Here is a 23,535-nt window from a genome sequence, read left to right as displayed (position 1 = left end):
GAGCCCAAAAAAACATATTGAATATCCCGCAGTACAGAAAGGCAGTGTATAGTGCCTTGTGGGTACAGTTGGCTTTAAGTATTTGTTTTTCGCCTCATAGCTAAGTGGTAATTGTGATCACCGCTTGTACAACACATTCAACTACTAATATCGTTATTGAGGAAATAATGTCAGGTTTAGTTTTGTTTAACCCTTTTTTAAACCAGTTTCATTACTGCTGGATATGACTGAGGTAAGATAAGCAGTAAAGCAGACAACTAGACAAGCACTTTGCTATCGATCCATGGGATTAAATTTCTCTTAAGGTTTGGGTCGTGAGAGGTCTTGGCCGAAATAATGGCTTATAAATTCGAAGATCAGTCCGCTGCTCGTTTTTCAACACTTCCTCTCTCTTTTCATTGAACCCCCAAAACGCGAAAAACTAATTTCATCATTCTCATATCTCATGAACGGTTTGTTTTATGCGAGTACAGCTAATTTAATATCTAATGTTACTTTGTAAGCTTAAAGAAAATTTGGATAAAATTAGAGAGATGTAGATGTAAAGATGTATTACAAGTGAATTACGGGTTCCTGGGCTAATCTTTCCAAGTGAACGAGGTCTGTGATTGTTCTATGAGCTAGTAAAAAAAGCAGCCACAGCTTTGAATTTTTTTTAATTTTAGGGAATTGTCAATGATGTCATAACAAAAATGTATTGGGAATTTATCTATTTTTGGAATTGTTGTTTTTACCGAAGTCAACTTTTAAAACAAAATTATTCGTCACAAGTTCTCGAATAAAGCTCTATTTTACATATTTTTATTTTTCCCGAAGGTAAATATGATAAAGAAATTAAAGAAGTCGAATTCAACCCAAATCAACCAGAATCTTTTTCAATGTAGGTTGGATAATTTTTAACTACGCTTAACTCGAATCCAGACTATGGAGGCGAAGGTATGCGTATTTGTTTCTTTAAAAATCTTCAGCCATAAAGTGCTGCTAATTTGAGCAATAGACCGTACTTCCTATCGGCTTGCCGGCGTAGTGCCTAATTGGAATGTTGGGAGAACACTCGAAAACTTTGTAAATTATGAGCTGGAGGCGAGTGATTTACAAGCTTTTTGAGTCAAACCTCTCGTGATGTAAGCTGAGTACAGGCATTTAACTCAAATCTTGTCGGCGGTAACCAAAGTTTTGAAATTCTTTTATTATTCTATCGTCTCTAATGAGTTTGTAAAAAACCTGTCTAAATCCAAACATCTAACGTCTGTTCATCAATATAAGCGACCAAAAATGCAAGCTATGATGACAGTTGTAAACTTAAACGTTTATTTCCAAAATTTTAGAACTGTTTACGAGACGAAAACATGGCGAACCGAAGACCGAAACCTTTCTTGGCATACATTACACATGTGCGCACTATCACGCAATTTAATCGATACAGCAGACACGCTTTATTGCACTGATGAGGGTGTCAAAGAGATGTGCTGCATGAGTCTCACAAAATGCCTGCATCTCATCGGAGCTTTATAGAGATTGACCCCCACTCTCATAGTGCCTGTTCAAGGCCAACTGAAGTAGGTCATTTTACAGTTGTGTACTTAATTGCCAAGCCTTTGATTTGGAGTGAGGCTGAAGGTGACCTTGTTGCGATAGAGACCTCTATTTAGTTAGTATGATAACAAAGTAATTTGCATTTGAAAAGTAGCAAGGTTTGTCTTACAACAAAGTCAACCTCAGCCTCACTCCTGTTTAAAGGCTTGGTAACCAAGCACACAACTGTAAAATGGACTATTATGTCATCATTTTTTAAATTATTTTATGATGTAAATAGTGTGAAGTAAGTGAAGCTGGAATATACAGCAGGCGAAGACAGTCTTTGTGGTGTTTGAGGCAAATGTTTTGTCGGTGTTTCTCCTACAGCTTGTGCACTACCGCGTCCCTGGTTGATAATATGCCATCCTTTTTCCAGCCTCATCAAATAGTTCGTATAATCTCGTGGGAATGGATGTATTGCTCAGAGTGGAAGAATGTGAAGGTAGAGGGCTGATAATTAAATTCACACACAAAATTTCCTCATTCCACCTCCGCCTCTCGAGACATTTCAGTGTTTAAGGCAGTTATCTTCCTCTACAAGCAGAACTATTGCGTGTTTTTTCTCACAGACAACAACCTCTAAGTCGAGCGGTTTACCTACTGAGGAGGCGATAAAAACAAGTGCTATGGTAATAACACGGGATACGAAGTTCGTAGCCATGTTACGAACGCTCCACTTCAATACTTAAATTCACACCTGTGGCCAAAATATATATATTTTTTTGTTGGGAAAGATATGTTGCAGAGCAGGTTCGAAAGAAACTTTCTTTAAATTGGGAACCTTGGTCCAGTTGTTCGAAAGCCAATTAGCGCTAACCCAGGGTTAAATTTTAATCTGGGTTTCTTTACTCCTTTGTTCGCGCGGCCTTTTTTAGATCATATTCTCTATTCTAAATGGAGCACTTGATTATCAAATTGTCGACAAAAAGTATTATACTGAATCTTCTTTTAAAGCCTTCAGATCTGAAATCATATTTCACACTAACCCTGGGTTATCTAAACCCAGCTTTGAACAAACAACCCAGCCCTTATCTCTTTAGGCTAGGGCTTATCCCCGCGACATGAAACAAACAATAGTAATTTTAAAAATACCGCCATATCGCGCCTAGAATGTTACTATGGAAATATTGTCATTCCTATTCCTTTACGCGCGTAAATTTTCGCGCGCGTTACAAGCATGCGCGCTCGTTTTGTCGTTGTGTCAACTTAATCAACATCTTAAGCGCGTGCACAGTAAAGATCAAAGAATCATCTTAAGCCCTGTCTCGTCATAGAAGATATTTCACGTAATGATGACGCCAAAAACGAAGCAGGAGAAAAATTAGCTTTTGGAAGAAGAACAATATCCCAATAACGTCGCTGAAAAGATTTCAATTAATATTTAATTCTACTGATCTTTGCTGTGACTGTGCAAAGGCGTTTGTTCTTCGTTTTGTAACGAGCGCAGCTCACGCCAAAATGAAACCTTTGAATTTCGCGCTTGGTTGTTTGGTTGCAACAGGCGTTGTGGGTGCTACTGTTGTTGTTTACAACTGGTGGAAAAACAAAGGAAAGGTTAGTAGCATCTAATGTATATTTATGTTTCCATAAGGCAACACTTTTCCTCAACGACAATAACAACGACAAAGGAATCTGCATCTTGCATGGGTTAAAAGGGTTTCTTTTTCTGTGAAATGGACGAAACCAAATGTACAATAGAACAAAACTTATATGTTGATATTAGAATTCCCTTAACTTGATATTTGAGAAAAAAATAATTAACATTTTTTTTTATTCCGTGAAATTTTGCTTTAAATTTTGGGAGTAGCATGGAATACTGTGGGTTTCTATGAAGACTTTTTTTGTCTTCATTTTAAGACACTTTAAAGCAGGCGAAACTGTACGCCTTACCACATTTTTCAACTTTTTTTTATGAATGAAAGTAAAAGATAGCACAGAATCAGACTACAAATCAACAAAAGCAGAGCAGTTCTCTCATTGGAACTGATGAATATCGTCGATAAATCGAGGCTAATATCTTTATGGTCCCCAATTCAAACTTGGTCATATGACAGGCTTAAACCAATCGTGCGCGAGTGAAGATAGAGCAGTTTCTTAGAGCGACTGAGTATCGAAAATAGTCCGAGATTGCTCTGCTTTTACTTTACTTCGCTCGGTGATTAGTCCAGAGGATTCGCGCCACTCTCTAAACTAATCAGGCACAAAACTAAAACCAATCATGACTTGGTCGCCCGCGTTTTCCCGCGCTTTAGGCAGTGTGGTTGTTGGATCAATATCAGTATCTGGGCAACTGCCCACCTACCCCTCCCCTAACTCAACAACAGTCAATTGACAACAAGTGAAGGTTAATGTTGGGTTAGGGGAGGGGTAGGTGGGAAGTTGCCCAGATACTAATATTGATCCTGGTTGTTTTTACTTTGAGTTCTCATAGGCCCTTAAAGGTATTTTTCTCCCTTTTGATTGGCCGTTGCAATTACTTTGATTTTGGTTTTATGACATTCAATCAAAAAGCGCTCTATTCGATAGATTACACAGGCTGATGTTATCAGTGTTATCTTTTTCGGTGATTACTTTGCAGGATGAAGGAGATTCAAATGATTCGGACGACGAAGAAAATAACTGGCCCGAGCTGAGATATGGAATCTACAAAAATCCAACACCGGGTCCTTCATGGAGAGAGGATGATGAAGTGTCCCCTAATCCCGCTTGATCTGCTCAGGGCCCATTCGCGCCTACGTGAAGCACCACCTTGAGTCAGCAGCGTGGTATGTATGAAGACTTGGGCCAACGATCTGGGCCTGTGAGTAGAAAAGTTATTCAATAGTACATACTGTATAGAGATGTGTGGAAAAAAACGAAATTAGTGTGAAGAATTTTAGATTTTTAAGTCAAGAATATGGTTGCCATTTGACGTTGAAGTCCACTAGAGGCGCAGTATACCATAGATTAGAAGACGGGTTTACTTTTGAAGTAATATTTCCACAGGAAAACATTGTGAGAAGCTCATAATTCTTAAAACATGATCTTACATGCATAGAAGAAGATTAACAAAGGAGCCCGCGTGGCTGACTTCTGAAGAGGAATAAGATAATTCCTCTTTGGACGTTGGCCACGCAGGCCCCTTTGTAAATCTTCATCTATGAATTCTTGTAAGGTCATTAGGGACTCTGCTCCTAGACTAGAAAGAGAAAAGAAAGTTTAATTCGAGCATGAGGCCCAATGAATTTTAAATCGCCGATTCCAACGATCGCGCTTCGCACTGAAATTCAATTCACTCTCTTCGTACCCTTTTTTTTTAACTCCAGCTAGGCGGATTATTTACATAGTCACTTCTGTGCGTTTTTCAGTTTTTATTCTTGCAGAGAACCAGCTCTGATAGCTCAGATTAAATTACTACCCGTCAATTGTTAAAATCATTAAAATGTCACTCTGCCAATTTAGTATTGAAGGCTATCAACGCCCTTGCTCAAACTAAAACTTTTCCTAGAAAAGAGATCGATGGCAAAAATTATAGGACATTTTAAATTCGATAAATTCGTTCGATGTCGCCGTTGTTTCTTCGTGTTTTAATGAGTGATTTTTGGCAGGATTGTCTCCATGTGACGCCAAGATTAATTGGTTACTTTATATGTAGATCTTTTCTTCTGATGTGGATTTTCTACACATGAAAAGCTGATTATACATGGTCTTGACAATTTTACCTTCCAACGTGCCAAGAAACAGAGTGTCATTTAAACAGCTGAGGTAAAACACTAGCGCATTCTTCAAAAGCAAAATAAACGCCAACGGCAATCAAAGAAACGGTATAAAGCCGTTTACAATTGATGTATCATTTATATCTGGCAAAACAAATCTGTTGAAACGTTGAAAACATAGTCCGATTGGTTTCAAACATGGCGTATGAATACCTTCAGTCGAAGACACTGATTTACTTTGCAGTGTCTGTTTTATTATTCATAACATGTTCGACAAACTCAATTTTGGACTCAGCAGCGGAAATTAAGTCAAACGAAGCAAGATCCTCGAAAAATTCTGCAACAAACACACTGTGGATGTCTCGACCGGGTATGAAATAGTTTATGTGCGTGAAACTGAGGTGTGAATTTGAAACCCTGTGACAACACCTTCTACCACTGGAGATAGGTCCTGAGATTGATCGCGATGAAAACGTCGATAAATATTTTCAAAAGTAAAGAGGGTGTAATTCTGGATAGCTTTTCATTAGTTAATACTCTCTAATTACCCGCACAAGAGCACATGTAGTTTAAATCGAACCAAAGAAGCATCAAGAAACCCTTTCAATTCAGAAAATCACAGTTTCATTTCGAGTGAATATGATTTGGTGTTCTCAACTGAAATCTTTAAAGTGTCTAATGGCCAAAAAAAAAAAGTCATGCATGAAGAGAAAAAAAAACCGGTTTTGATTTAGTTCTAACATTGGTGTAATATAAAACAAAACTGAGTCGCTGATGCTCCAGTTTCAGTTTCATTCTGGTTGTCAGTGCCGCGTTTAACTATTGATATTCTATAACTGATTGTAAATTTCCCGCACATGCACAGTATTATTCCTGCAAAGTGTTGGGAGTCGGACCATTTGGCAACGGTTCGTCACACTAGAGATATCATCTCATGAGTTCAGAACTGTCATTATTTGTCCAAAATTGACTTGTGGTAGAATTTAAAATTAACAGTACTAAGAATAATAAAATGTAGACCTGAACCAAAGAGGAGAACTGACGTTTACTCCATTTCAAGTGATTTAAATTCTGGCAAAATTTTCCTACATATACACCTTACTAAACGAGTTCGAGGCCGTCCTATAAGTTACAGACCGAGCTTTTTCTGCTTGGTTTTATGGCCATGGATTCTTTAAAAAAAAAAGGAGAGGCTACGTGATATTGATAATTGCTGGACATTTTTAATCGTTCCTATCAAAGTTCAGGTGAACAAAACAGTCTAAATACGTGAGCAAATACAGACTGGATGTTTCTACCTATTTACATTGTTACTGGCTACAGGGCTTAAAATAAAAGAAAACAACAATAACACCGAAAGAAAGGAACTGAATTGTAAGACTTGCGTTCGTGCCTTGAGAAAGTATGAACATGTCTAAAAATAAACTTTTTCCTTTAAATTCAGCATCCGATCGGTTGGTGACTGAAATAGTCATAAATGACTGTAAATATATGAAAATCATAGATATGAGCTGCGGATGTAGGAATGAATATGTAAGCGATCTTCACCCATTATTTCGTTCATTACTACAAAGATCACTTTCATATTTACTTCTTTATCCGCAGTTCACATACATGATTTTCATATATTTACAGGCCCTTTATTACCACCTTACGGGTTTATTTGGAACCAACATAATGACCAGCTTCCAGTTGCCTTGTTAGCTCAATTGGTGACGCGCTGCACCAGTATCGTAGAGGTCATGGGTTCAAGTCCCGTACAGGCCTGAATTTCTTTCTGGCCCTATTTTCACCACCACTTAAGAAGTGTTCATAACTGAGAAGGTCGCTTCCATATTCACTTGAAACAGTTATGGTAAATTTTGTCGCCGGCTCAAAAATCAAAAGTTTATTTTAGCGCTTTGATCGAGAGTTGCAACCTAGAAGACTAGGGTTGTACCTCGTGTATTGGGTGTCGTATTCTTCAGGGACTTAAAAAATAGATCGGATGAAATAACCGTTTGAAGCTTAATAAGTCTTTCTTGATTTTTTTTCAGACTTGTTGGAGGGAGATATCATGCTGGAGGAAGGGAATGGTCGCGCTTCCGTCAACAAGAAAATTCACGTATGGCCCGGAGGGACTGTACCATATGTTATGGACTCTGGACTGAGTATGTAAACTCCTCCTGCAAGGCGCGCGTCCGTACGTGACCCAGGCCGGGCATGCCTTCATACGCGGAATGAATTACTGCTAAGGGTAACCCCTTGTAGAGATTAAACTGAACAGATTTTTGTTAGAATTTCTCGGTTGAAAACGTTACATACGTCGTCTCTTTCCGGGTAACCCCAATTCGATACCGGGGAAACCCCGCCCGAAGGTGTATAATTTTCCAATGTTCTCGTTGTTTATTTCAGTAAAAGTATCAAACCAGGTTAGCTTTTAGTTGTTCTGCCTAGCTTTCTTTGCTGAAATTAACGCGCAACTTTGTAAATAATGTATCACCCTCACAGGACATGTGTTTAGGTCTTTGGACAGTAAAAACACAGGGAACGGGTCAAACTCGAATGAAACCGCGTATCAAAGCTGTCTGGCTACCTGGGTTTCTGTAAAGGAAATATTTTTCAGTACTCCTGGTAATGGTCGTATCCGTGATTTTTTAAAGAAATCTACTCCCTTTTCTTCTTCATACAACTCGTGGGACATCACTACTTTCGATAATGGCCCAGTATTATCCTGAACAATTACATTGCTTCAGATATCAAGACAATCCAAAAACTTTTACTTCTTTTTTTTTAAAATTTTATTTCGATAGCTGCTTTAGCCAGGTTGGTCATAAGCAAGGCCATGAGGAAAATGGAAAGCCTCTCATGTATACGTTTCAAACTCAGAACAAACGAACCCTACTTTGTCAGGTTCATACGAGGAGTCGGGTGAGTCCACTAAGAAACATTTTCTGCTGTCATTTTTGAATGTCCAATTTAAAAGCATAACGCGTGCACCGTCCTCTTATTGCTCAAATCGGGCTGGTGACAATCAATCACGTCCAGGAATTTTGTTGTAGTTTTGATTAGTGGCTAAAATTGTACACAAGGCTTCCTCTTGGTTTTTTTTGTTTGTTTCCTTGACAGCTGCTATTCCTGCATCGGTCGAACGATGGATATGAAAGGACAAGTTGTTTCTATCGGATTTGGCTGTGAGAAAGAAGGGATTGTGCTACATGAGCTGATGCATACTATGGGCTTCTTTCATACAAATTCACGACCCGACAGAGATGCTTATGTAATTGTGTATTCAAAGAACATCAGACCTGGTAAGCTTCAACTCGCTCCAAGGCTCTCTTTTCATTCCTTCATGGACGGGAAAAGAGAAAGACTCTAGGAACAAGACTGGTTAAGCCCTAATAATCGGGATTGCTTTGCCTCTGTTTCACTTTGCTCTGTAATTGGTCCAGGAAACTCACGCTTCTTACTCGATCAATCAGATTCAAGAATTAAGCCACTTGCGACTTGGTCACAAGTGTTTTCCCACGTTTCAGTCAATCCGCTGGTTTTTACTTATTTTCACCCGAGGTTCTCCTCTCCTATTGGCTCGTCGTAATATTTTCCTTTACTCTGATTGGCTTTTGTGTTTACTTTGGTTTTGGTTTTACGACATTCAATCCAAAATCTCTATTCTATAAATTTAGTTGTTAATAAGTTACCCCCTTGATTCATAAGCCAGGATTACTTTGTTATCTAAGTAAAGGTAATTTCATGTAAAGCACTGTTCAACCTTACTACGCATTATGTCACGTGGTAGACGCATAACATTTAAAAACCAATGAATGAAGGTGGGGTTTTGATATTTTTATGGCTTGGTAAAATTTCCATCAGGTTTTGAACGGAACTTCAGGAAGTACAGCCATGGTCAGGTGGATCGACTGGGTGCACCTTATGACGTAACGTCAGTCATGCACGTACCACGGGGGAGCTGGAGCCGTAATGGGAGGAATACTATAGAGTCACGCGCTGGAGCCCATGTAGTTTTGGGTCAACAGAGAGGTCTATCAATTGTGGATAAACAACAGCTTAATCAGCTGTACAACTGTGGCGGCAATAAGGGTAGGACTCTCTTCAAACCCCTATGCCTCAAATGCTTGCAGTAATCCTTTAAAATTAAACATAGTGGTTTTAAGAAAGCCTATATCGCTTCAATTGGATGAAACTTAAGAACGCCAACAACTTTTTAAAGATACTGGACTCGTAGAAACACTATGAAATCATTGGAGTCGCCACGTGATAAAGAACAAACCAAGTAATACACTGTTTTCTAATAAATTGCATTATTCACAGGCTGTTTTGTCTCTGTGGGTATCGAGAAAGGTCAAATACGCGACTCACAATTGCGCGCAAGTTCTTACAAGATATACCACGAGCCACACCAGGCTCGGTTACATCTGACCGCGGGATCTAAGGGGAATGGTGCCTGGTGCGCTGCTCGAAGTACAAGTGGAGAATATTTACAGGTAAGTTATCATATTTATTTTTCTTAACAAGCTAAAAGTTGCCATCTACCAGTTTAATATCAAAAATCGTCTTTTAAGTGGAATGAATACAAATAAAGTCTGTGTTAGGTTCGAAGACAAAAAATTGTTTCTTGGGCTGCCTGTGGAATGCCCGAGTTATAACTTGGGCTTCGTTATTATTTTCCGTCTTGAGACGCAAAACGCAGTCAAGTTCTCATCACGTATGCGCAACCTTTTGACTCTGACGCATGTGCGACGTTTTGACTAATGAACACATGGCATGGTGTAATGGCGGACGAAGAGAAGCTTTCGCGGTGCAAAATCAATCAAACAACAAAAAAACTTAGGCTGTAACTGTAGGCACATAGGGAAAAAATAAAGATTCCTTCCAACAGAAAGCCCGAGTGAACGCAAATATGCGTCTAGTTTCTTCATAATGCTAGAAACTTCCATTAGTTTAACAGGAACTTATTCTACCTGTGGAGTCAGTATCTTGAAAAGCATTTTAAGATCACCCTCCGACTCACAAGTAGCACTTGGGAACCTGATCATCAGAGAATACCAAGCTATAATCTGGGAAGACGCATACTCCCCACTTCATGAATGAATCATTCGGGGATATTGCGCTGGTGCGGGGAGGTACATTTTCCTTTAGCTCTCGTCACTAGCAGGAAGTTGGCGAGAACACGAGTAACTCGCGCGCTGGAAGACCTTCCTGCGCGTGGATTGTCGTTCGTGTACCGGTCCGACTCACGTGCACCAATTTAAATCTTACCTTGCATCAGAAAGGCTTATGTCTCAGTCAGTGTGTTAAGTTAACTGAAGTGCAAAGGGTAAGACTTTATGCACCAGCAGTGGGGGAGTCATGTCCTTACACCATGAAATAACTCTTGAATCATTCAACCTACCTTTCCACCCTTATTTTAATGGCAAAGCCAAATCTCACTCTTAACTGTGGCTGTCCAATGTAAAACACGGGAAGATCTGTTCATGAGCTGTCTTCACGTGCTTTGTGTCACGAAAAGGCAGTGAACTTTTGGTCACTTGACAGTTTCTGCTGCAGTAATTACTGTTCTCCTTATTTTGGATTCCACTTCACAGATTGACTTAGGCTCAAGACACAAGATTACAGCATTTGCAACACAAGGCATAGCAAGTCTTTTCACGAAAGCCTGGGTAAAAGGGTACAAAGTTCAAAGTAGTGACGATGGCCGCCGCTGGGTCTTAAACACACAGGTCAGCGGTGTATCATGCAAAATTTGAATGATTGAGTTCGTTTTAATAATTCTTTAAATAGGGTATACTACTTAACAAAACGTGTTTGTTTACTGAGTACCTATGGTTTTGATGACTGCCATGCACGCCGTAAATTATGGTATCCTTTAGGTGTGCAAGACGCTACGGGTTCTGAGTAGAAATTGCATTTAAATGTGGAAAGAAACCCAGGATCGCTTCGGTATTGCTTAATCGAGGTCTGTGATTGGTCCCAAAAAGTCGCGCCACTCTCTTTAATTCGATGCAAAACTAAAGCCAATCGCGATTTGTGTCATTCACGTTTTCCTCCGCTTCCATCAGTTTGCTTGTTTTTACTCGGCTGCTCTATGACGCATTCTTTGCCCTGACTGGCCTTTCTGGTAACGTTATTTTGGTTTTGGCGGCACTCAATGGAAAAGCTCTCTATCCCCTAGACCTCAACATTAGATGAAGTCGTAAATCGAACTTGAGATTTTAACCAAGCTTTTCCGTTCGTGCTACACCTGAGCAGCAGGATAGATAAGCCAAGCTCTCAAACAGGATATTATAATCAGATAACACTTTAAAGAGTGGCAAAAGATGGCACGCCTCGCCTTAGTAGGTGGTCTACAGCCCTCTACTCAACATATAAACAGAAATTTTATAATTCGTGTTTTATAAGTTTCTTGAGCCTGTCCCCCCCCCCCCCATCCTTTCCCCCCAAATAATAATAATAACACCACCTCTAGTACCAGACAATTTGAAATAAGGGAGAGGGGGAGATGAATGGATAAATGTCAGATAGAGTAAAGATTAAAGCATAATTAAAACTTGCCTAGACTTTTGGCAGGCATTGCAGTTTCCTGGCCTCATGATCGTATACTTACTTTTCAACAGATCTTGAGGGGAAATTGGGACGCAAACTCCGTGCAGTACAACGCCCTCCGAACACCGTTTAGTGGTCGATACGTACGACTTGTCCCAACTGACTGGTACAGCCAGATTTGTCTACGAGTCGAGCTTTATGGATGCAAATAGATGAGATTAAAGGTGAGAAGAGAAAATATATTTTAAACTGGACTGTTTTTGGCGTATGTGCTCGCAGTACATCGTCACACAACGAGCTGTAAATTGCCTTGATTTTCCACCAGTAGATCGTTCATTTGCGGACATTTATATTGTCATATTCCAAAACAACATGCGACTAACTGCTTTTAATGGAGGTAAAGCATTTAAATTCAGAGGTAACTCTGTCAGACAAAAGAGACTTGACGAATTTATGTGGTCAAACTAAACTTCTATTAATGGAGGACAGTCATGTAAGAGGTAAAAGGATCATATTGAGACTGAAATAGCTAGCGAGCTAGCCCTCATTATCAGCCCTTCGGGACGGGCGTTCCTTCGCCCGCGGGAAAGTTTGATGCCTTGAGCAACGTGAGCTGGCGAGAAATCCGCAAGGGGTCTGGCACTAGTAAGAGGACAAGACCCCTGGAAATCCCCTCCACGATATCTCAAATCTTCCCTCAGGCGGAGAAACGCGTTCACCACAGCACTAATAATTAGCGCCTAACAGCAGGCTAAGACTGAATCCCCATTAAGGGACTTATCAGACCCGGTAGGGTCGGTCTCATGGGAATAATTAACAACTGTTCGCTGAAGGCGAAGTGAATATTATTGAATAATCCTCAAGACAAAGTTTTTGGCGTTTTTAATTAAGGCCTAAAGCTCTTTCTTGTGCATTCTCTCCAAAATTGTTTTGATACATAACTTTAGGCGATTCTAATTCACATCACGTACCTCTCCCTCCCCTCCTCCTCTTCCTCTTTCAGGTCTAGGTCTTGCCTTAAAAATGAAACTCTACCGTCTATTTGTTGTTGTTGTTGCTGTTTATTTTTTCCAACAACGGAGGCTGACCTTGAAAGACAAGAACTTGACTCTTCATCGGCATCCTGAAGTAATTAAAATAGATCGGAAAAACTTACTTGACCGCCTTGAAAAGTGCTCTTACAACACTATTCACAGTGCCGTCCGATATCTTTCCTTTTCATTTCCTTTCAGGGCCAGCACAAAACGTTCTGCATTCTCTCCCCAGACGAGAAGAGAAAGCGAGATGTACCATGTATGCTAGTTAATTTTAAATTTTGACCAGCTTATTTATCAAGGGAAATTAAGTGAAGGACGACCAGGAGAATTTCTATTGTAACTTTTGGTTTAGTGGAAACATATCAAATTCCTATATTTTCATTTAAAACGATGGTAGACATTAAAAGGAATTTACCGTTTTTTTATGGTTGTTCGTTGTTGCGGTAATTAGTAATAAAAAAGGTCAATCCTTTGCCTAGGTGGAATTCATACGAAACTTGCGGCTAAAATGGAAATAAGATAATTGGTCCTTGTTAGGAGTTCCAAAGCTAACGTTTCGAGCGTTAGCCCTTTGTTAGGACAAATAGAGGAATTGTGGGTTGTGTGTGGTTTACAGCTGTTTCGAAAAAGGTTGTCAGAAACAATAATAAAAGTGTACGCAAGTCTCGAAAGGTAATCTGGGTATCCGGTTATCAATGAATGTCAACAAGTCAAGTAAAGAAATAAATTTATCAAACCCGCCATGCCTTGTCCTTACAGTGAAGTTTCCTCAGATTTCCCCGAGCCGAGCGTGCAAGCGTGTCACTGACGTTCATTCCTCATTCTGACTTCCTCTGTGATCTTCTATAAACAGACTCACGTTAAAATGCTGTACATGTTGAGGTCAGGAGCCAATCTAAATGAGTGTATGTTCCAGCTTAACCCTTTACACCCGAACATCATTGCGTATATTCTCCATACTGTTCCCTCGATAATTCCAAAGGTGCTGACAGGAAGAATTTGTTTAACAATCAAAAGTCTCTTCAGGTGATGATCATTTTCGTTATTCTTGCGACCTTTGTGTGTGATTCGGGGGGGATATTGTAAGGAGAAGTTAGATGCTAGTCACTCTTGGGGGGCAAAGGGTTAATAACAGACAAAAATTTCTCAATAGCTTTGAAATAAGTTTTAATAAGGATAAAAACACTATTTACAATGATAATAAGTTAACAACTCCTCAACCTATCAATAAATACTTCTCGACTTCTTAGCACAGTGCTATAGTTTTGTTTTGAAGCGAGGTAAACAACTGGTAGCCTAGTAGCTGTATTTACTTTGCGGACATGTTTAATGATAGCGTGGTCTTAAGATGTCACGCGATCTCATAAGTAGCAAAACATACCCTCATTGTGACAAACGTACTTTCTCCTGGCCTGATAATTATTATTAAATACACGGTAAATAAGAAATATTTATCTCTCAAATAGTATAACTATAATTCTTTTCGTTATGATTTACAAACAATTTATGTAATCTTTCTCTAAACTTAGGAGTCTAACTTAATCATTAATCAAGATTTCCAGGCCCGCGCGTATGACAGAATTAAGCAAAAATGCTTTAGACTAATTTCGCACAGGGATTGATTGTGATATTGTTTCTGCTAATGTATCCCCTGATGCAAAACATTAAGCATCTGTGAGTTCTTTACAAACAAGATAGAAATCTGTAACACAAAATTTGTCACTTCATCCAGTGCCTTGCAAGGCAACCAAAGATAGTGCATGGAGAACTAGATATGGTCATTTATTTCTGTTAACTATTTCAACCCCTTGTAATATATAAAAGTTGCCATTTGCAGAAAATCTCCAGTTTCAAAATATTTTTTCTCTCCCATAAGGAATTTTTCCCGGACAGTTGTAACTATAGTTCTCACTTTTTGCACAACTTATTCCAAGTCATTTTGGAACAAAAATTGCTACAGTTTTCACCACTAGAACAGAACTTAAAGATATGATATAATAACGAATCACTCGTTGCCAACATCAGGTTACACTCTTACTTTTAGATCTCAAAGTCGGTTTAAAGATAAATATCAGTACATGCAATGAGGGCCTTTGAGTAGCCTTCAGTATTAGCCCTGCAGTATACTTGCTAGTTTAACCCTATATACCATATGCATATCCTCAACACTGTTCTCTAAACATTTCCTATGGTACTGACAAGCAGAATTTGTTTGACGATCAAGAGCTTCTGTAGTTGGTGACCATTTCCTTAATTCCCTTGACTTTTAATGTTTGTTTCAGGAGTGATACTGATTGGAGAAATTAGATGTTAATCACTCTAAGGGGTTAAAGAGTTAAAACGAATCAATAGAGAGCATGCACGCATGTTACACTTGATTTCCTAATGGAGATTATCACTAGGGTTTCAGTGCCACCTAAAAAGAAAAAAAAAGCTCAGCAGTGTTCAGGTGAAGCCTTGTCAACATCAGAGACACCTTACAATTTACATTATTAGTGCAGTTAAGGTGGCTCTGATATGAGGTTTAAGGGGCATGACCAGCAACTCAGAAACTGAGAGTGACTTCTGCAGAATTTTTCAAAACACAGGTTAATAAGCTCCCTAAGTGCCCTGTTAACATACCATAATATATTATTTACACAGTTTTTCTATAAATTACTTAGTATATAGATATGAGAATTTTTTTTCCTTACCCCTTTCACTCCCAAGATCTCATTCTTAATCCTCCTTACTTTTTGCCATACAATTCTTGTGATGTGAGTTTGGAGAATTTGGTTTTTTGGATATTTTTCTTTACTTTCATCACTTTTCTGCTTAGCATTGCATTAATATTGTAAGGAGAAATTATGTCTTGGTCATTCATGAGAGTAAAGGGTTAACATTTTCAAAGCTAGAACCATAGAAATAAAAAACTTTAAACATGGATTTAACACCTGCCCAATACAGATTATCATAATCTGATCAACCAACTCTTATGGAATGATCAATGAAAGCGTACAACATAATTCTTTGTACTCATATTGGTTTCTTTAACACAGTAAAAACTTTGGTTTGACTCTCACTAGCTTCCAGTGGATTATTCGAAATGAAATATTTGGGTACTAAACCTATTCTTAAGAAATCATATCAATACATTTAATAACAATTTATTGTCTGGTCACCCACATGGATTTATCATTCATAATATCATACAAAATAGAAGGGACAAACTCTAGTTTGAGTGCAAGTAACTCTTCAACTGTTACTTGGAGAATTTTTAAAATACATGTAATTAATCAGTAAACCCAGAGAATGAAACATAGTGAATCTTGATTTTTGAAGGAGCACTAAAAGCACTTTCTCTTAATATTCACTTGTTGTACATCAAGTGCCTGAATCAGCTGGCATTAAATTCATGAGGGATATTCTAATAAATTGTCCAAATTAGTCACTTTAAGGCAAAGAAACTATGGTGTAACACTTGTAATGATAACCCACCTCAAGTAACCACTCACAAAGCTTAATGTTGGTGTCCAGTAGTTACAGGTCAACTCTGAGTTGCATGGGGCTAATTTTTGGTGAGGGGTATTACAAGTTAGTTTGATTTTATCTACTGAGTTGTTTATGTTAATTGGCCACCATTAAGAGTTTGTAAAGCTGATGTTTCATGCGTTAACCCTATGTCAGAGTGAATGACAAATGCTAATGCTTGGAAGCGCTGCTTTACAACTCTTTACTGCAGTCAATTTAAGTTATGAACTCAGTTGATGAAATGAAATTAGTTGATAATCACAATGCTTGTTCTTGAACCCCCAAGTGCTTATGACTCAAACAATCTAGTTTTCACTAGCTCATAAGTAACTGAGCCATTTGAAGAATGGCATCTTGCACTCAGCTCTTTCAGTTTGTCCTACATTATGACATACCAGTAATGGCTCTTCACTTCTGATTGCAACTCTGATTCTGACTTTATAATTAGTGAAAACCAGCCTTTTACAGCTACTGTATAAAGTGTAACATAGATGCTTAGCTTACATTGTACAAGAACTGGAACTGTGAGGGGTCAGACAACACTTGTCATAAACATGAATGTGCTTATATTTTTTAACTGCATGCTTCTTTAAAGAAGAGTAACCTTCTTATGAGGTGGACACGACAGAGACCAGCTCTGACTGGGAGAATATACAAGTAATCATGTCACTAATGGTGAATTCTTCTTAAAAACCATTGTGATGGTGGGACATTGAGGTCTGTGACAATTCTAACAGGCTTTTGAAAAGGGAACCACATAATGCTGTACAGTGCTGTATATTTTACATGATCACGTACACAGCATCAAGGAGTAACATGTTACATACAAGTAGAGGTAAGATTTCTGCCTGTGGCAGCAAAAAATTTCTCAACATGTTCACCTGTGGCCATTTTCTTTCCTTACTGCTCCACTACCTTTTCTGATTCCTTTAATTCAGGATAGTAATTCTTGTATCTCAGATGCCAAGCTAAACTTGTACATGCAGTAACTGTTCTAAACTGATGAATGATGTTGCGAGGAATGAAGTAGATGTCATTATCCCTCAGCCGGAATGCAGCATATTTCACACCATCTCTTCTCAGCTGATTTAATTTTGCATCATCTACCCAACTAACACACTAGAAAGAGGGGGCATAAAAATTATTAATTAGTAGGTAAGTGCAAAAAGATCAGATAGAGGACGAGGTATTTAAGCAAGTTGAGTTGTATGTGAGCAAATAACATAGAATACCACTGTCTAAAAGTGTATTCTCACTTGTTGGACTGGAGGTTCATGAAGATCCAACTGCAGTTTCTGAGTCAGGAAATTAAAGTTTTCAGCACTAAAACAGATCACATCCTTACAGTCTCTGTTAGCAGCTGGACTGGAAAGCAAGTGAAAAGAAAATTGTTAGGATGGTAGCTTAACACTTTTTAAATGGTTGTGTTCAAATGTGGGAATAATTCTCTACAGCTGTAGCTCTAAATTATACATGTTGTGCTTGTGTGATGAGTATGATGAGCCAACTCCAAAAGACAATTCCTATAAAATTTTTATTTCAACTTCACTCTTTGACCCCCTAAGAGTGACAAGTATCTAATTTCCTGTAATAGTATCACCCCAAAATCACACATTGAGGTCATGAAGAAAATGATCACCGATCAAAGAAGCTCTTGATCAGTAATCAAATTCTCCTTACCAGCACTTTGGGTAATGTATGAAGAATAGTAAGGAGAATGTGCATATTGATGTAAGGGTGTAAAGGGTTAAGTAAAAGGAGAGATACTCCTGTTTTAGGCTCTGAAAATATCTTCATCATCATTAGCACTGTGATCATTATCATTCAATTCTGATACCTGCCAATTTCTTGTCATTAAGATGATCAAACTATCAAAATATTCTGATGGCAGCATACTACCTGTAGAAGGTTTATGTTTTATAGCTACAGAAGCAAACTGAATATTTTGTACACAGAACTGGTCCCTTACATTTCTCCTACATGGACTGCTTTCAATACACCAACAGCTGCAGTCGTTTGTCTGTCAAAGCCATGTCCAACATGATCAGCATGACAGCGTGTTCTATCTTCGGCAAGAATCTCTCTGGGTTCAGAAACCCTGGGAAGGTACTGTAGGTTTTGGAGTTCATTTACACCAATTCTTGGAAAAAAAAAGTATTGAAGATTTGATTTACAGTATCTAGTACATTTAAGTACTAAATGATTATATAGCAATTAGCTGCCAGGTTTGGCTATTATCACCTGATTAAAAAAAAAGAAGCTCAATTGACCTTTCAACTTGCAAGCTGAAGTTATCGAATAACCCACAATAGCAGTTAACAAAAAGATATAAATTAAGGCCTAGAGCACTTTAAGGCCTACAGAGCTGCACAACAGGTGAAATCAAGTCTCCCTTTTAAAATTAAATGTTTAAACAATTATTAAAGGCCAGTGTGTAAAACCCTACACACAGTTACTAAACCTTGAATAAAAATTCCAAATGATTTGAGCAAAGTATTGTAGAATCGCTATCATGACCTGGTGCAGGGCAAACAAAATCATGGAAAGAAGACATAACTTTAGTGCTAGCAGACTGACTCGAATTGTTAAGTACCAAACATTTTTCCAAACTTCATCCATGACATACATTACAACAAAACCATATAACAATGTGCATGACATACCTTCGCTTCTTGTATGGTGATCTTGATTCTGCTGTGGGAACAACCTGCTCTCCTGGTCGAACCCACATGATAGGGCCATCATTGCTTTTGTTTCGCTCAGTTAAATTAAGTGCTGAGAAAGTTCCCCAAGGCATTGTCTCCTTCAGAAAGAGACATTGTTCAAGTAAGTCCAAAAACTCTGGGAAATATCCTCCACTTTCCTCCTGAACCGTCCCAACTAAGCTGAACTGCAGAAGGGGGCCTGACCGGTATGTCCCACAATCATAGGAAGATTCCACTCTTTGCATGAATTCCTCCATCTTCAAAGTCTCAAGGTCTGATTTTTTATATAAAGAAGAAACCTTGACAGTCAAATTTGGATGATTTACTCCAAAGTATTTCACAAGTTCAGGTAGATATCCTGCAGCGTTATGAACAATGCCCATAACATTTTTTGCCACACCTTCACTTTTTTCAGCAAAGACTTCACGAAAAAACAGTTTGACAAACTTTTGCAGCTTTTCTTCTCTTAACCCAGCAATTTCATCTGTATAAACATGCAGCACTGATGCCCCACCATTGGCGTCAACCTCTGTATGAATCAGATGTGAGAGACGAGTTTTTTCCTTTGGATTTAATCTAATGGTATAATCTTGATCATTAAAATTCTTTTCCTCTTCATGGTTATGATGATAATGATGATGCTCCTTGTGTTTCTTCTTCTTTTTCTTTACATCTGATCCTCCATTAAGTTTAGCAGTACCATTGCTTTCATGATTTGTGTCAACTGTGAAAATAAACAGTATTTGCAGGTTAACCTTTTAAATCCCATGAGTGACCGAGACAGAATTTCTCCTTACAATATCAATACAATATCAAGTAGATGAGTGATGAGAACAAAGAAAGATATCAATTAGGGGATTATTAGTTGATCCAATTCCAAATGCTCCAAACTAACAACACAAGATTTGTATGGCAGACAGTAAGGAGAATTACTATTGAGATCTTAGGAGTTAAAGGGTTAACTAAGAGCCACTCATCAGTGGCCTACTACTGCCTACAAGACCAATTACTGCCATCTGTTCAGCCTGTTTGAGTTTCACCTGATTGCACTTTTTCTGGCTTTGTTGCCAATTACAATTTCTCAACCTCTTCTAGAAAAAGTTATTGAAACTTCTGAGTTAGGTTGCTTAGTCTATAAATCATAGGTTCAGCTAGTATTATATCACAACAGTTATAGTAATTGCCATAGCATTTTTTTGTGTGGTTCCAAAATATACATGTTGCATTTTGAAATGATGTTAGTTTAAATTTGTCTTTAAACATTTCATCCCTGAAAGTGACTATGATCTTGTTTCTCCTTACTCAATCACACATTAAGGTCATGAGATTAAAGGAAATGATCACCAACTAAAAAAAGCTCTCAATTATTAAGAAAACTCTCTTTGTCAACACCTTAGGAATTGAGCAATAACTGTATTGGGAATATACATACTGTTGCTAAGGTGTAAGGGTTAACCAGTTTGACTTCCAATTTCTGGTGTCTAGGGAATATCAGGATGTATCAAGCACAAAGGAAAACACTGACCAATCTGGTTTGAATAGTTTTGACCTGTAAGTCATTCTACATTCAGCACATACACCGCAACAAAACACCATTATTATCACTTTGTTCAGCATTGCTGTCCATTTTGTAGGCTAAAATGGAGATTTTGGCAGGCTTAAATACTTGCACTGATTGTTCTATCTGTTTCTTTTATTTTGGGCTATATTTTTCAGTTTTTATTTTATCAATACTCCCCAATGATAAAATGTAATACGGCTTATTTTCTTGGGAATAAATATTTTTCGAGCCCTTTCAGAGTCATTTCAACCCTTGCCTCACAATTTAGGGTAAAATGACTTTGAGTCTAACCCAAAAACATCTTTATGCTCGAAGTTTGATATAGGCATAGATGGAATGATCATTAACCCTTCAACCCCCAAGAACTCAGTGTTAATTTTTTCCCTCTAGCTGTGACACATATACTTTTAAATTTGCAATAATTTGTTGTTAGATCAACAACTTCCCTCTGATAAGTTTGAATATTCTCATAACTTGTTTGCAGGACAATGCAAGGATATGATAGAGAGAAGTTACATGTTAATCACTCCAATGAGTTTAAGGGTTAATAACTGTAAGTAATGAAAGCTTACTGGTGCTATATTCATGTGGATTCATTACCTGAGTTTCTCTTGATTTTCAGTTTCAAATCATTGTGAGAAATAATCTCTGGGGCTGCAGGTGTAAATTCACACTTCCCTGCAAAATAATAACAAATCTTTCAGAAAAAAAATTATCATAACATTTTTTTACGGACCATATTAATGATTGGTAAATTCACCAGGCCATATCTCATTGTGCCGCCCACTAAATTCAAAAGTTTGTTTTTCTGCTAGGATTTATGGTCTGCACATATCACACTTTGGCTATAAATCCAAAGGGGGAAATGCATGGTTCATAAATGTTGCTTACTATAAAGATCTCAAACTTGGTTAGTAAGTGGTACATTTTAAAAATTGCTGGTTTATATTTGGAAACAATTTTAATGCAGGTACAAGGTCACTTCTTCCCTGGAATCTCAAAATACAACTGAATGAAATTCATATAATTACATCTGTTTCAATATCAGGACAATTACATAGTTTTTAGGGCAAACTTCTCCCTTGAGGAGTAATGCACTTATGTTAAAAAAGAGTGGTATGGTTCATTTAATGTTTAAGTTGGGTTTTGAGCCTTAAAACTATTTTCAGATTGCCTTCTTTTCCTATGAAGGGTATCAACAAGGGAGCAAATGCATGTATGAAGTTACAATGCTACATTGAAATCCACTAAGTTTGGTCAATTGTTAGAACTCTGAGATACTTTTAATTTCAAATCAGACTTGCCCTTTTATCCCTGACAATGGATAATAAACACAACTCGTGTGATCAGGTCTTACACCGTTTACTTATAGGTAAAACAATATGGGTACATCTAACAAATGCTGATACTGTAACCACCCATCCTTTGCATATCATGACATTGCAATAACCACAAATTAATCACTTTTTTTAAAATCTCAGAGTTGGAAAGTCTCCTATTTCAGTAAAGTTTAAAAAGTGCATCTATGTTTTATATTAAGATCGACTCTTTTGTCACTTCTTTGTGCAAGACAAGTTCATCTTCCGCAGCATTTTTGTTTGTAAAAACACGTGGAAAGTTACACACTTGTGTACGCCGAATTAACTTTAAAAGGAAACAAAACGAGAGCATCCAACATAAATATCTTTCTTTCTTTTAAAACAAATACCCTTCACCACAATGCAATGGAAATTTCCTCCACACCACCGAGAATTTAACTTCTGTCTTATCAGGGAAGTCTGGTTGCCCAAGTCACACATGCTAGGCGAAGATTGGAGTCAATATGGTGAAGTTTGACGTGAAAAACTCTTTAGATTCACAAAAAAACATGAAAATTTTCCTCCAAAATGCTACCAATTCTTTCCCTTGAAAACCCATACCAAACGGATGCAAATAGGTTTGCAAAATTGTAAAAAAACGGCCACCACAGTTAAGCAGAACAAACAATTCTGTATCCTCTACAAGTTCGATTTGTTTAAGCACCCGGATTTCTTCCGTTGTACAATTAATTCTCTCAACCATAAGCTAATTCAACATAAATTTGCATCCCACCTTCCTTTTTAATTTTCTTTAAGGTTGTCTTTAAACTGTTGTTCGGTGTTTCTGTTGGTGACGGTGTTGGTGATGTCGGCGACACAGACGTTATGTTCCAACTCTCTTCGAGCGAACTCAAACGATGCGTTTTGCCAAAATTCTCCAAATGTTTTGTCTCTTCTTCGAAACTCGTCTTTCTTTTTTTCTTGACATGTTCATCTTTTGGTAATACAAGGCTTGTTGGTTTCTTCAGGAAAGGAGATTTGCTAAAAAACGTATCGCGACCGTTGACGGCAACTTCCTTCGAGGTCGCCATCTTGGAATTTATATTATGGGTAAACAGTGACGTCACATCAAATACTCCTGCTGTTCTTTCGCGCGGTTATCATTGTAACTATTATTTTTCTTTTTTTAATTTATGAAAAGATCGTCCGGGGGGAACAAGGAATATTTTAACTTCTCATTGTCGCAAACCGAAAATACTAGCATCATAAGAATATTTTGATAATTTTGGTGAAAGCATTTTTACTTTTTTCGCTGAAATTTTGTCTACAGAGCATCGAGGATAAATTCAACACGACTACTATATATCAAATTTCACTTCTAGAATATTCAAGGCTTATTAGCTTCATTAAAACATCTTTACTTTAAGCGATACATCAAACGAGTGTCAAGGTTTGTCGTTGAAATATGTCAATGAATGTCTTCGAAATGATTTAATCTCTTAACAGAAAATTAGCCCTGTTTTTTTTTTTTTTTTTAATGCATTAATTAGAACCAGAATATTTTGTAACAAGAGCTCCTCATCAAAGGAAAAGAAAATGGAATGAAGA

At 37.9% G+C, this 23,535-nt stretch overlaps 2 protein-coding genes across 5 annotated transcripts; one reads left to right on the top strand and one right to left on the bottom strand.

Moving 5' to 3' along the window:
- The first annotated feature begins 1,835 nt into the window (after positions 1–1,835).
- On the top strand, positions 1,836–13,594 carry LOC113664558 (zinc metalloproteinase nas-4). 4 transcript variants are annotated; one of them, XM_089192298.1, is made up of 9 exons: positions 1,836–4,343; positions 7,310–7,423; positions 8,066–8,183; positions 8,382–8,563; positions 9,126–9,353; positions 9,585–9,757; positions 10,859–10,993; positions 11,888–12,040; positions 13,049–13,594. In XM_089192298.1, exons 2-8 carry the CDS (start codon positions 7,330–7,332, stop codon positions 12,026–12,028), a joined length of 1,071 nt encoding a protein of 356 aa, XP_089048424.1. In that variant the 5' UTR covers positions 1,836–4,343; positions 7,310–7,329; the 3' UTR covers positions 12,029–12,040; positions 13,049–13,594. The 4 variants fall into 4 exon arrangements, with proteins under 4 accessions (XP_089048424.1, XP_027035972.2, XP_089048425.1 ...); XM_027180171.2 differs by having other exon boundaries at positions 1,836–4,378; XM_089192299.1 differs by lacking the exon at positions 1,836–4,343 and adding an exon at positions 4,998–5,322.
- A 409-nt stretch (positions 13,595–14,003) lies between these two features.
- LOC113664559 (lysine-specific demethylase 9) lies at positions 14,004–23,044 on the bottom strand. Its single transcript, XM_027180172.2, has 6 exons — positions 22,721–23,044; positions 21,230–21,307; positions 19,027–19,792; positions 18,333–18,503; positions 17,620–17,728; positions 14,004–17,482 (listed from the first exon to the last, which is right to left on the bottom strand). Exons 1-6 carry the CDS (start codon positions 23,016–23,018, stop codon positions 17,264–17,266), a joined length of 1,641 nt encoding a protein of 546 aa, XP_027035973.2. The 5' UTR covers positions 23,019–23,044; the 3' UTR covers positions 14,004–17,263.
- Between the last annotated feature and the right edge of the window lie 491 nt (positions 23,045–23,535).

The sequence above is a fragment of the Pocillopora damicornis genome, chromosome 13 (assembly GCF_964200805.1).
Source record: "Pocillopora damicornis chromosome 13, jaPocDami1.2, whole genome shotgun sequence".
NCBI lineage: Eukaryota > Metazoa > Cnidaria > Anthozoa > Scleractinia > Pocilloporidae > Pocillopora > Pocillopora damicornis.
This window is presented reverse-complemented; position numbering and strand designations above follow the sequence as displayed.